Genomic DNA, 14,177 nt, shown 5'->3' with positions numbered 1-14,177 from the left:
TAATCCCAAGTTAATTTAGTAGAAAAATTACCACTCTCGTGTTTAGTCCAAATCAACACATCATACCCCTCAGTCATTACAGGTTGTTTAAGGGTTTTTTTTTTCTTATTAAAAAAATTAAACTTGTAAAGGCTATCTAGCAGCTAGCTAGATAAAAGGCGGCTAATAGCTGTATGTCTTATATAGTGCTCATGCCCAAGTGGCATTGTTTTTGCGAGGAATGTAAGCAGACGATCAGATCGATGTGCTAATTAAACAACCTGCATTAAAGAATGTCTTATACACCAAATGGGGAAGTCTTCTGCAAAAAAGATATTGAATTGCTTCCTATCTTTCCTGAAAGGACTGCTGCACTTCACTTTTCATCGATCATGCAAATATTTAAGAATCTAGCCTTCTAATTATTTATGCGCATATATATATATATATATATATATTTTTTAGAAAGTCCTAATTCACTATTATTATAAGACACCACTTATGTTATTAATTATAATATTAATGTTGATGGGATAAGAAAAAGAACAATTCTATCACATCCAATAATCCAAGTTAGAAAACCTTTATATATAGTTTTATATTTGTCTCACTTTTGTCTAAAGTGATGGTGGACTTTTGATGAATTAAAGCACCCTAGCTAGTTGCAGGTTATTAGCCAATCACACGACCCTTTCATTCTTAAACATGAATTTTCAGCATTAATATTGTAATTAACTTAAAGTCAAGTTCGATTAGAATATAATTACACCAATTAATTAGTTGATGTTGAATCGATCAATTTGATGGTTCAATTTTGGAGAGAGATATATAGATATATCATCATGTGAGTCTTGTATGTAGAATTTCGAGTGCTATATAATATAAACCGCAGATGCATCATGAGTATTTAAGCTCATGATGTGTTCATCTCTTTATATATTGCATGCACCATCCAATTTGATCAGACGATCATTAGAGAGGATCTCAATTGATCGATGCATGCCATCGCCACCACCATGTATATATGTTGCTACATATATAGTACCTTACCACATATAATATTGCACAACTTGAAGTACTTCCACAGTAATATAACTCTTAACATATATAATATGGGAACATGTAATCATGGGTACTATAGATATTAACTATTTATAATCAACCTCAAGTACTCTTCTTTTCATGGAAATTAACTTAGCCCCACTAGCAAAAAGCTTGATCATGTTATTCTATCATTTCATTATAAAATAAATCAATACTACCTTTAATTTCTTTTTCAAAGAAAGTACTACCACTCTCGTGCATCAACTTTCAATTCTCCATATATGATGTGAATATATATGACTTACGTATAAGATCACGACGGCATCAGGCTCCGGACAATATGCAAGGATTCTTGCATTTGATGGACTCCTAGCTAGCTAGCTACCTAGCTACTATATTCAATCTCTGTCCCTACTCAATTATGATTATAATAAAGGCAATGCACGAACGATGGTCCAAGATTTTCCTCAGATTTAAAATGCTGCTTGCTCATGTACTACCATTGGTAATTAACTATCGTGAGATCGACTTTTCTTTGTACTTTCCATGAATGCTTTGTTTTATACATGCTTGACAGTCAGTATCATGCATGCATGAGTAGACGTTACTGAAAGATTCTGCTTTGTAATCGAGTGTTAAAAGTTATCCAAAATTCAAATTAATTTTCAATTAATTGGATATTATTTTGATGATCAGTTTCTTCAACGTGAAAGGAAAAAGATGTCTTCTTTGTCGTATGAGTGACTTAATTGGTTTATCATGTATCCTGAATAATTTGGCATCCTAGCTAGTTAGTTAGTCAAGGGTGAACACGAAAGATCGATCAGAGACGTACACAAGTAATTAATTTGGTATATATTCTTTGTCTTACGTAAAAGAAATTAGAATTGGAAACTTAATTTATATATATATGACTGTCATGTGTAAATTATGTGATAACTATATATAAATTAAGAAAGAGAGGGTAAAGAAAATAAATAATAATAATTTTTTTAAATGTATGAATAGTTCGTTCCAAATATATTATATAGAGATGCAGTAGTACTTTATATTAGCTCATATATATATATATATTGCATTTACATACTTTGCATGATCTCTGCATGGAGACCTTATTTTTACATGTTGTTAGCTATTTTGCATAAAAATTAATATAAAATAATTAAGCCATTCTGAGTAGTTGTCTTAAGAATCATGTAGCCAAGATTATCAATGGGAGTTTTGGTTTTTTACTTCCCATCTTCTTGCATGCCTTCAAACCTAGACCTTGGTTGAGGACCCTCCAACAAGCGGCCTTCCTTTCACAAGCTTGCTCACCTCGATTTGCTTAGTGATCTTGAGTTTGTTAAAGACATCCTAAAGATCCTTGTAGTTCTAGATCATCTCGTACTCGCTCTTAGCATCGAAGTTGACCTTGTGCATCGGCACCATCCTTGGATGAACAGCATCATAAGCTGGCAGTGAATCGCACAGGAACAAGCCTTTTCAACTTTGGAGAGATTGAGTTGGAGTGTGGAGTTGATCCAAGCAAGGATCTCAGATCTGCCGACGAAGTAAGCGGAGTCTATCATTCCGATATTCGTCGCCATTTTTCTGTTCCTCAAAGTTACGAAGTAAGCTGCGAAGGCTTAGAAACCAATTCTATACCTCACATAGAGTTCGTTCTCTTCGAAATAAGGAGGATTTCATGGGGAAGACGAAGGTGGGAAGGCAGAACAACTGATGGGAAGACGAAGGTGAGAAGAAGAGGGAGAGGCAGAGCTTTCGTGGCTCGGAAGAGAATGAACTAGATAGAGGGAGACGAAGGGAAGGAGAGCAGAGCTGAAACGATTCGTTTTGTTACTTTTCCATGAGGGCACCGATTCCCCCGCGCTTACGCAACCCGACTGCATTAAGCATTTTTCTATATATATATATATAGAATGTCCATCTAATTATAAATTAAGGCATGGCTTGCCGCCTAGCTACTAACCTCGATATCATCATACTTTGAACCTAAATGATGGAATTTGACTGGCGCACCTGATCATCTCAAAAAGACCGAAGAAAGAGACAAGCACAAACAAAGGAGAAAAACTTCGTAATAAAAAGTAATAAAAAATTAAGAATTAAGCTGCAAGCTAGAGAGAGAGAGTACAATAAAATTACTTATTTACGATCAGTTAATTCTAACGAAATGATTATTTATAATTAAGATTAATTATAAAAAAAAATTTATCATAATAAATTGATCATAAAAACCTATTTTTCTTATAGTATGAGAGAATATGACAAAATCCGAGAAATTCGCGAAATACCAATGAGCCAATGAGCCCCTCATGGTGTAATCTCTTCATTTTATAGTGAAGTTATCGATATCGTTGGACCACTTGTGGACATAGGCCTTAAGAGGCAAACCATGATAGGTATTGCCCCATTTATTTTCTATTGATTATGACGGTCAGCTTCTTTTCTCATTTCGACTCTACACGATCCATTCAACAATAGTACTTTAAACATGATTTTCCTCTATTAAAATGAAAGATACCATCTTCTTCTTTTTTTTTCAAAAATAGTACTTGAACGCTCCGTAAAAACACTAATGACATCATGATAAGACAGTACTTGATCAAATGTAGGACATTTATTAATGTGAATTACATAGATCGTCGTACTACATATTGATCACGAGTGTATTTTGGTGTGTCCATCATTTTGCAGGCTAGGTTCGCAAAGTTTTGAGTCATGCATGGGACTAAATCAATTGTACGTTACTTAATTATTAAGATTAATTAGCCCTTACTTACAAGTGTGGTAACTGTATATAGAGAATCTTGTAGTAAGGCGTTTACACCATGTATTATTTACATGGTATAATTTGATTTGTTATATTCAAATTTTAAAAATTTATCTTCAAAATAAAAATTTAAATTATGTGGATGATGTGTGGTACTGTAAAAATTTTTAAATAGAATTATTTTTCTTTAAAAATTTATCTTCAAAATCAAATATTCAAATATTAAAGAGTAAGAAAAAATAAATATATTCAAAACCTAAAGAAAGTAGGATGATTTAAAATCTTTACAAAATTTTAAGAGAATATTAATGATGACTACAACTAAAAATACTTTATTTATCTTTTTCTATGTTTTAAACGTGTTTAAAAATAAATATTAATTTTCAAATAAACCTCCTTAAGAATTGACATTTTCTCTAGCAAAATATTATATGAAATAAAATTACATGAAATTATATCATGTGGATGGTATATGTGTTATTTGCTTGAAAATATGAAATTTTGTTCATAACCTTGGGGGCAAGGCCTCGGCTTCGTCCATGCTAGCCGATATATATATATATATATGTACACAAGATTTAAAAATAAAAAAAGGCAAGGACATTGAATTGCCTCAAGGTGCACACTACAACATAACCTAGCTTTTGCTGTGTTTTTTTTTTTTTTTCTTTTCCCGCAGCTGGATTTGGTCGCAAATGTACACCAACCCATCAACATCAAATGCTATTCCGTCGCCTAAGGAGAGTGTTGGAAAATTTTCTTTTTTGCGGCGAAATATTAGAGCAGCAAATGTTCACGCCGCAAATAGTGTTGAGTTTATGCGGCGCTTTCCATCACTGTTGAATGTTTATATTATTTGTTACGGTCTTGCGTTGCCGAAAATAAGTCCATAAATGGAAAACATTCAATTCCATTTTGTGGCGACTACAATTACACCGTTATTAAGCTATGATTTTCCTGGCGGCCAATAAAACGGCCGCAACAATTTTAATCATCTGCAGCGAAAGTCTAGACGCAACGAATAAATAGACTTATTGTGGCGACTTCATGATCGCTGCAATAACACGTAGCTATATGTATGTTGCGGCGATTGTAGGTCGATTAGGTTTATTAGTGGCGAAACACTATGCGCCGCTATATATTTTTTACTTCTATCGTAGCGAACTCGATAGAAGTGGCTCAGAATCGCAGCAAACATTTTCCCTAATTTTTCCCCTGCCGCACCGACGAAACTCTCTCAACAAGTTGCTGCGCCGCCACTCCTGGTCAAGTTAGCCTCTGTTGCACCGTCGTCTCCTAGCTGGCTTACCAACACTCCGAAGCAGATTTATCTCCTCGTCGAGTCTGGTATTTTTATGGGTTCCCTCCCTCTCGCTCTTTGATCTCTCTCTCTCTCTCTCTCTCTCTCTCTCTCTCTCTGAGACATCCGACCCTGTGTTTCCCTAGGCTTCCCCACCAGGCTAGCCCATGCCTTTTTGTTTACAAACTGTAGATTTTGTAAACTACAAATTAATTGAAAATCGATCAATTTTCAAACCCCCATTTGAAATGATTTACTTGTTGTACTTTCTTTTATTTTTAAGGTGCTATGAGTTGGTTGAGATTTTCAGTGATTAATTGTATACTTCCAAGTGCTGGTAGTGCAGTAATTCTGTGTTTACTTTACTCAAGATGGGCATGGTGATAAGTTAATAACTGGGGGCTAGTATGTCTATTGCATCTCTATCTTTATGGAATTATGCTTCTTGTTGATCTTTGACTCCATGCAAAAAAGTAGAACTATTTGATAATTGCATCTCTTTATTTGCTAAATTTTTGGAGATCCAATTTTTTTTATTCAAAGTGAGTTTATGTTTGTGTTGAGAAGACACCAAAACAGTGATACCCACAGGTTGTCATGACAGGGGAATACCACTAGATTATTCCCCGTTTCAAACTTTTTAGAATATCATTCAAGTATCATATTCTTCAATCTATGTAATTAATGTTTTATCTTAGTTTGTTATTTGTTGTTGTTTTGATGGATCAATGTTATTTGGCCAGGTTTAATAGGTGATACGAGATATATACTACTATAAATATGTTTTAGTTTTGGCTCATACCAACATAACAGCTTATGAAACAATATGGAATATTAATGTAATTTTGGCATGTTAGAGTCATACAAAATTTATGACCACGTATAAAAAATACTTTCTCAATAAGTTTCAAAAATATTTATTTATTTGCTCTTATATTGTTTAATTAATCATTTTAGCAACCTAGCTCAATTATTTCATTGATTTGCTTAAGGTTTCATTCATTTTGCTTAATCGATTCAGCTGAACAATGGACAAAAATTGGATGTACGTGGCAAACAGGATTACGTCACGTGAATACGGTGAAGGGATAGATAATCTCATCACCATGGCAAAAGCCCATGCACTTGGACAAACTACCATCAGGTGTCCATGTCGGAGATGCCGTAATAACCTATTCCTACCATTCATTGAAGTTAAAGATCATCTATTCACGATAGGTATTGATCCAAGTTATACACATTGGATATTCCATGGAGAGGGTGACAATTGGAGTGTGAATTCGTCAGACTCTGATGACAATACTAGTAGTGAATCTAATAATTTCATTGATGATATGGATGAGATGATAGAGGACACCCGAGCCGCATCATTCTTTGACCATTCGCTCGGTGAACATGACAATACTTCAGAGCCCAACATGAGTGATCGACAATCGAAAACATTTGACCAATTGTTTGACGATGCGAGACATCCACTTTATCCAACTTGTGAGAAGTTTTCTAAGTACTCATTTATAGTCATGTTGCTTCATAACAAAACTGTTGGTGTGTGGACTATCAAGTCATTTAACATGGTTTTACAATTGTTAAATGCTGCTTTTCCAAATATTCAGATACCTAACTTATACCACGAGGCCCGACACTTGGAACGTGGCTTGGGTTTTAGTTATATGAAGATAGATGTTTGCCCAAATGACTGCACGCTATTTTGGAAACACGATATGTGGATAAAGAAACTTGTTCTAAATGCCTTGAGCCAAGGTGGGTGTCAACTAAGGGGAAAAATAGAAGATTCCCCAGAAGGTATTGCAATACTTTTCTCTAAAGTCGAGGTTACAAAGACTTTTTATGTCAAAAAATATAGCGAAGTCCATGAGATGGCATAGAGATTTGATAAAATATAGAACTTTTATAAAATATAAGAAATTTGATAAAATTTATGAAATTTTGTGAAATTTTAGAGCCAACTGAAGGGAATTACTTTAACAATCGTTAGATTATGGAATAATTTAAAAACCTAAATTAAATCCTTAATACGTCAAATAAACCCTAAAAAAATTTACCTCGTAGATTTTGAGAATCGGCGTTTTGCGCAAACGTCTTGAATCATATTACTTGTGGCCCGTGGGTTCCCAACTTTCCTTCGGAGGTCGAGTACACCGCACGTAACTTCTTGGCAATTTTTTAAATCGCCACAAAGGAGTTGATCATCTCGACGAACTTTAGATCATAGGGAACAGTGGAACGATTTTGTAGCGACCAAACCATTCCATCGGATGGTAATAACGACGGTCGGGTTAATGGCTTTTCTAGCGTGTAAATCATCGAGAATATTGCACATCAGAGGTGGTTCTGGTTTTGACGAAAAACAGAGCAAATGTTAGCGTAAAACCTTGGCATTTCGTCTACGATGAAATAATCGTGGCTGAAGGGTATTTTTGGCAAAACATAAGCTTGTTGCGGCGATTTTCTAGCGCCGCTAAAAACATCATTTGTTGTAGTGGCATTAACGTACGTACAATATTGTTTTTCTTAAGACATATTTTGTTCATAGTAAATTAATCGTGTGCATCATGTTACAACAGATCAGATTTGTCTTCTTGATTATATATACATAAATCATGAAGCCAATAATATCTTATCTTATATATATATATATAAATATATAATACGTACTTTTTAACTACATTTAATTTGCACAAACGAAGTTAGTCAGCTTGAATACTCCAAATTAAATAACTATTAATTAATTACCAAAATATTGGAGAAATTAATGATCTCTTTCTAAAGAAAAACACGTACACACTCTAACGATCGATTTTGAAGCAAATAATTATTATTTGTAGCTTTTCATGTGACTCATCAATCATCATGATCATGATCATTAATATTGTTACTAACAGTAGTACTAGCTAGCCTTTTCATGTGACCTCAAGTACCTCTCGCTAAAGATGAAGTACTACTGGTACTAAGTTGGTAGTTTGTGATAATGGGCATGAGTTTCATGGTGTCCTTATAATTAGCATGATCATGCATGTCAATATATATATATAATAGCCTCTTATCTATCAAATTACATATATATACATATAGAGGATTAAGTCTCCAGGCCACCAGCTGATCATCAGGCCGGCGCTCCATCGGGCAAATATCAAAAGATGTTAATACGCTGTAAAGTTAGGAATAATACTTACTAATTATAATAATCATCCATTAAATATCAGATATCATGTAATTAGAGAATGATGAATAGATGATGATCATTGAAGATCAGATGATGGATAAAAATTTTCTAATCAAGCACTCTTATTCAAAGAATGGTTGCACGAGCATATCAATCATCAAACAAAGCGAGTCTAGATCGAATTTCTGTAGTAGTAATGTCAAAAACGGCACCATATATAGTGTCTTTTCAAAGGGGTTGTGAAAGGACAAATCAATAGTACTGTCTTTTCTTGCGAGGGGCTCCATATCCAATTGGTAATTTGAGCCTAGAAAACCTAAGTACTGCAAATCACCTACCTAATTACAATATCCTCAAGATTTCTATGTATTATAAAAAATAATTATTTTTATTAAAAATAACTGATGATAAATAAATAATTTTTTTAAATCGTACAGTAATACTGCCCTCAATAGAAAATAGTACGGACGCTAGATAGATCGATGGTAGCATTAAGATTGTCCTACTCACAATGCTTGCTCAGCACCTTTTTGATCATTTCACTCGCCAATATAACGTGAAATTATTAAAAGACTTCACGCTTAATGAACAGTAATATTCATTTTGCAGCAAACTTTCTAAGTTTTGGCCGTCAATACAATACTACTAGTCAATAAATAAGAATGTAACTATATATATATATATATATATATATATAATCAATCCAGGTAAAGTTTTCTAACCAGCTTGGTCTTCTCTTCTAGCTTACATATGAACTAATTTAAGTTCCTTTTATTTTTTATTTTTTTTATTTTTTATTTTAAAAAAAAAAAGAAAGAAAATTAAAACTTAATTACCACGAGCCACCGGTATATACATGGGAGCTCAGCAGCCTACTATACTGCATAGTGAAATCATCTTGACCTGATCTCTATTCCTCTAAGCAAAAGCGCTTCCTCGTGCTCTCTACCCTCGCTTTCCGTTGTCTCCACTGAATAAAACCAAAAGATCAAACCCACATTTTGGTATGACCCTGATCATGATCCCATATTTCCAGACTTCCAAGAAATCCCAACTCCAGCTCACAGCTTCCATGTGAAAAAAAGAAAACTGGAATCTGTTTCAAAATCATATATCGATATCATCCTCCGTTTTCTTCTTAATATTCTTCTTCTTCTGCTTATTATTTTTTTGCATGAACCCTCCAAGCTCTGAAGCAGATTAAGTTTGATTCTTTTTCATACCTTTTTTTTTCCCTTTGGCTTTTCTCACCAGCTGTTTATGGACTACTTAAAAGAATTGGAAGGCAAGCGAGTCCATGATCATCTTGATGAGAAGACGGCCAAACCAAGGTGTATATGGGTGCCAGGGCCACTCATAGTTGGGGCTGGCCCTTCAGGTTTAGCTGCGGCTGCTTGTCTTAAGCAAAGAGGTGTTCCCAGCTTAATCATCGAGAGAGCTGATTGCCTAGCTTCCTTATGGCAGCATAAGACATATGATCGTCTCCGCCTTCATCTTCCAAAGCAATTCTGTGAGCTTCCACTCATGCCATTCCCCAAGAATTTCCCCACCTATCCAACTAAACAACAGTTTGTGTCCTATTTGAAGGCCTACGCAGACCGTTTTAACATAACACCTGTGTTCAACAAAACAGTGGTGAGCGCAGAGTTTGAACAACTTGGCTCATTTTGGAGGGTTAGGACCACAGGCTTGAAAAGTGAAGAAGCAGAGTACGCGTGCAAATGGCTGATAGTTGCAACAGGAGAGAATGCCGAGAGTATTATGCCGCAAATTGAGGGTATGAATGAATTCGGTGGGCCTATTTTGCACACGAGCGAGTACAAGAGCGGGGATATGTTTAGTGGAAATAGTGTTTTGGTGGTTGGATGTGGGAACTCCGGCATGGAGGTCTGCTTGGATCTCTGCAACTTCAGTGCTCGACCTTCCCTTGTTGTTAGAGATTCGGTGAGCATATCTAAAGTTCTAAAATCGTCAAGTTCTCTTTTTTACTTCTATATTTAGCAGTTACACAGGCAAAACATACCAACTAGTTTTTCCTCCCCCATAAAAATTAACTGTCAAGAAAGCACTATAGAAGTTTTATTAAGTACTCTTCCATATAAAGAATCTTACGTCTCAAAGTTATGATTAAACAGATAAAGGTTTCAACAAAAATTCCCCGCAGTGGTTCTTCTCATTGCTTTTGATACTACAAGCCGAACCCTTTTATGATGAATTAGCTTATAATTTTCATCAAGCAAGATACAGTTTAAAAATTGAGATAAAGTACTGAAAACAACGATTTACAGCTCGTGATCATTATCTACCATGTTGTGGTGTTGGCTTAATTTGGACTGGGTATTTTCCAAAGCAAACGAAAGTCTGTTTAACTCAGGAAAAAACAGAAAATAAACTAAAAATGAAAGTCTGTCGAGATATTATAGCAGTTACAGAAAGAACTTTTCAGTAGAAGATGTCATTCTTTTATAACTTTCTTGGAACTTGTTGGCTCGCGCGTGCAACAATGGTCAGCTGCCCAAATTCTCATGGCATTCAGCCTAGTGTACTTTCTTTTGCATAAAATCCTCTCAATAAAAAGATGCCGCGGTGAATGTCACCGTTGCAGAATTCTAGGTTTGGAAAAATGACATGGAAGTCATGTCCTAGAAGAGGCATATTGAAATCGAACTTTTGGGATTCATAAGTGGCCTCATGCCAGCTTCATATTTTTGCCCTTTTTCTATGCTTTTAATAACCTCAGATCTTTTTTTCTAAATCCTGTTGCAGGTGCATGTTTTGCCCCAAGAGATGCTGGGAAGGTCAACTTTTGGATTGTCCATGTGGTTGCTCAAGTGGCTCCCCATGCGCCTTGTGGATCAATTCTTACTTCTGATGTCACACTTGATGCTAGGGGACACAGCTCAAGTTGGACTAGATCGCCCAAAGCCTGGCCCTCTTGAGCTCAAGAACAAGTCTGGCAAGACACCCGTCTTGGATGTTGGAACACTTGCTAAGATCAAAACTGGACAAATCAAGGTTAATTGAGTTCCTAGTTCTTAAACAGACATTTTTCCTACTACAATATATATTATAACCATATATATATGAAACATGGCTTGTTTTATAAAATGATTCCATCATATCGCGTAGATGAGAAGCCTAATTTTACCTCTCCGATGTGTAGGTATTCAAAGCAATAAAGCGATTCAGGCACCATGCTGTGGAGTTTGTTGATGGGAAAGTAGAAAATTTCGATGCTATCATTCTAGCCACGGGTTACAAAAGTAATGTACCATCTTGGTTAAAGGTAGAATATGCTTAATTTATTACTATTTGATCCCATGTTCATAAGAGTGAAGGAAAATGCATGTAAAGAGCTTTGAAATGTTGTTATCAGGAGAGTGATATGTTTTCCGAGAAAGATGGGTTACCTCGGGAATCATTCCCGAATGGATGGAAAGGCGGATGTGGGCTGTACGCTGTGGGCTTTACCAAACGTGGCCTGCTAGGCACGTCTTTCGATGCCAGGAAAATTGCAGAAGATATAGAGCTCCGCTGGAAAGCTGAGGCCAGCCATCTTACGGCTTTCCCTCGTGCACCACCACCACCACAATTATGAACTGATCGAGAAGGAGAGAGCCAATCATGGTATGGACTTAATTCCATGGAACCCTGAACAAGATGGTTTGTTCCAAGAAAGGTCCCCCATTGGTTTCGAGGGAAAGTAAGGCCAGAAAAGCAAAAGTACTGGGATATGATCAGTTCTCAGCTTCCATTTGCACTAGACCGACCTTGGGAAGAAGAGTGAGAAGTTGGGAGATCAGGTGGTGAGGGACAATTTCATCATTTCTATCAACTATGTTAGATGCATGGTAAGTGGGATAGAAAAAAATAGTTTGAGGAACTGAAAATATGCAAATATTGTTAACAGATCAGCTGCGTGCAAAGAGTTTTGGTCATGTATTTTTACCCTTAAATGTTTAGTGTTGGTGGTAGATCAGGTGATCTTGGAATATAAATTATACTATTTCATTGCTATTTGTAATCAGTGTACAGTACAAATTAATATGATGTTTCCATCAATTTGAACTTTGAGCTAATTATTAATGTAACTGTCATGCTTTGGAGCTTCACGTGAACAACGTTCTAACTTGTTTTTAGACTACCGATCTATCAAATGATGAAGAGAGATTATTTATTCAACCTTGAAGTGACCTTAGAGCTAGCTAGATAGCTAGGGATCGAGCAGGCAGGGACCATTAATGCATAGCTTATCCTGTGGAAAACAAAAGAAAATTCTATTCAAAAGTAACTAAAAGAACGGAGAGAAATTCCTTTTTGCTTGTAAAGGTCCCATGCATATATGAAGATGAAGGACGGGCCCTCAGGTTCTGATCTCTATATTAATTAATTCCGTAGAGTATTTTGGCAGCTTTCAAATATTTTTAATGATACATGAAGGATTGCATCAATCCTTTTTCTCATCATTGCCAGCTTAATCCCATGGATCTTTTCTGTACTACATATACATATATCTTCATCAGTAACTCGGACCACCATTGTTTATTGGAAATCCATACACTCTCCACCACAGCTTCAACCCTAGCTGTCAACGCTAAATGGGGTCTGATCTGATGTATTTATGAAAAATTGTGTCAATGTACAAGGTTTTCTATTCATCCCCAACGTCCGTCTATGTCAAATTAGCTAAGTGCTTTAGAAAATGTGAATGGAATATGGTAGGCTTGTATTTCAGCCCAACCAGACACAACTTATATATTCTAGACTAATGAAAATTAGAAATACTTACTTTATAATATATATATATATATATATATATATATATATATATATTGACATCAAACATTAATATGATTGGTGTACAGTACTGCTTGCAAATGGACATTGAACATAGTTACAATACTGCATGGAAGTACTGTTACTTTGGGGCTAGAGATTTTCTCTAATTTTGGTGGGATTTATTCCGACCGGATGGAGTTTATGAGCATTCGGTCAATGAAAATCGAATCTTTGGCCTCAGAATATATAAAGACCGTATACGAGAGAGAGAGAGAGGGAGAGTATCAACATCAAGAAGTTTCTACTTCTGAAATCCCACTTGGGAAGAGCATTGGTGGCCTACTAATAATTGCCTGGCCCGTCAGGTATCCCATAATTAATTGCTCTTTTAATAGATAGGCCCCTTTTTTTTCAAGTTGAGCATAAGATAGATTAACTTATAAGTAGTTACAAAGATACAATATTCAATAGGGTAAGAGTCTCAACAATCATCCTAAAAAAATAAAAGCAACATCTGAGAAAATAAAAAAACAGGATCTTGAACCAAAAGTTTGACTCTCATCTACTTCCCACTAAGAGGAAGCTGCTTAAAGTGGTTTTAATATAGTCTAATAAACAGACTATAAAACTACGATTAAAAACCGCAGTTGAGAATTGTGTTATATTTAGCTGGTCTGGTCCGATTGAATAAGACTTTTATAACTATTTTATCTTGATCATTGGTTAGGAAAAACAGGAACATAGGAAATAGCAACTTGAAGATAAGCCGATAAGCTAGCATAAGACCGTCACTGGCAGTGGTGTCACGTGCGGCTCATGCGACACTCTAGGGAAGAAGATAGTACTCAGATCTAAGAGATTCGAAGCTGCTAATCTCGTGACGGCAAAAGACTCACCCTAGCATGGCGACGCATGGGTTTCACGCGCACTGTAAACTACGCATGAAACACACGTGCCATTCTTTTGGATAGTTTTATCATTCTATCCAATAGATTGACGGCTGGAGAGTTTGATGGTGGGGCGCATGGTGGCCGTAGAAGGCTAGTAAGCAGCAGATCAAAACATCTTGGTGCCATAGCCAGAAAACTAGAAAAAAAAATGGAAAAAAAAATCGA

General features: G+C 35.7%; 1 protein-coding gene across 1 annotated transcript; it reads left to right on the top strand.

The window, feature by feature from the left end:
- Window positions 1–9,134: 9,134 nt before the first annotated feature.
- Window positions 9,135–12,409, top strand: LOC108979363 (indole-3-pyruvate monooxygenase YUCCA2-like). The gene is made up of 4 exons (XM_018950033.2): window positions 9,135–10,227; window positions 11,050–11,298; window positions 11,447–11,569; window positions 11,660–12,409. Exons 1-4 carry the CDS (start codon window positions 9,544–9,546, stop codon window positions 11,879–11,881), a joined length of 1,278 nt encoding a protein of 425 aa, XP_018805578.1. The 5' UTR covers window positions 9,135–9,543; the 3' UTR covers window positions 11,882–12,409.
- The last annotated feature ends 1,768 nt before the right edge of the window (window positions 12,410–14,177 follow it).

This window comes from Juglans regia, chromosome 1 (genome assembly GCF_001411555.2).
Source record: "Juglans regia cultivar Chandler chromosome 1, Walnut 2.0, whole genome shotgun sequence".
Taxonomy (NCBI): Eukaryota; Viridiplantae; Streptophyta; class Magnoliopsida; order Fagales; family Juglandaceae; genus Juglans; species Juglans regia.
Note: the sequence above shows the minus strand (reverse complement) of the source record. Positions and strands in the feature narration are given on the sequence as shown.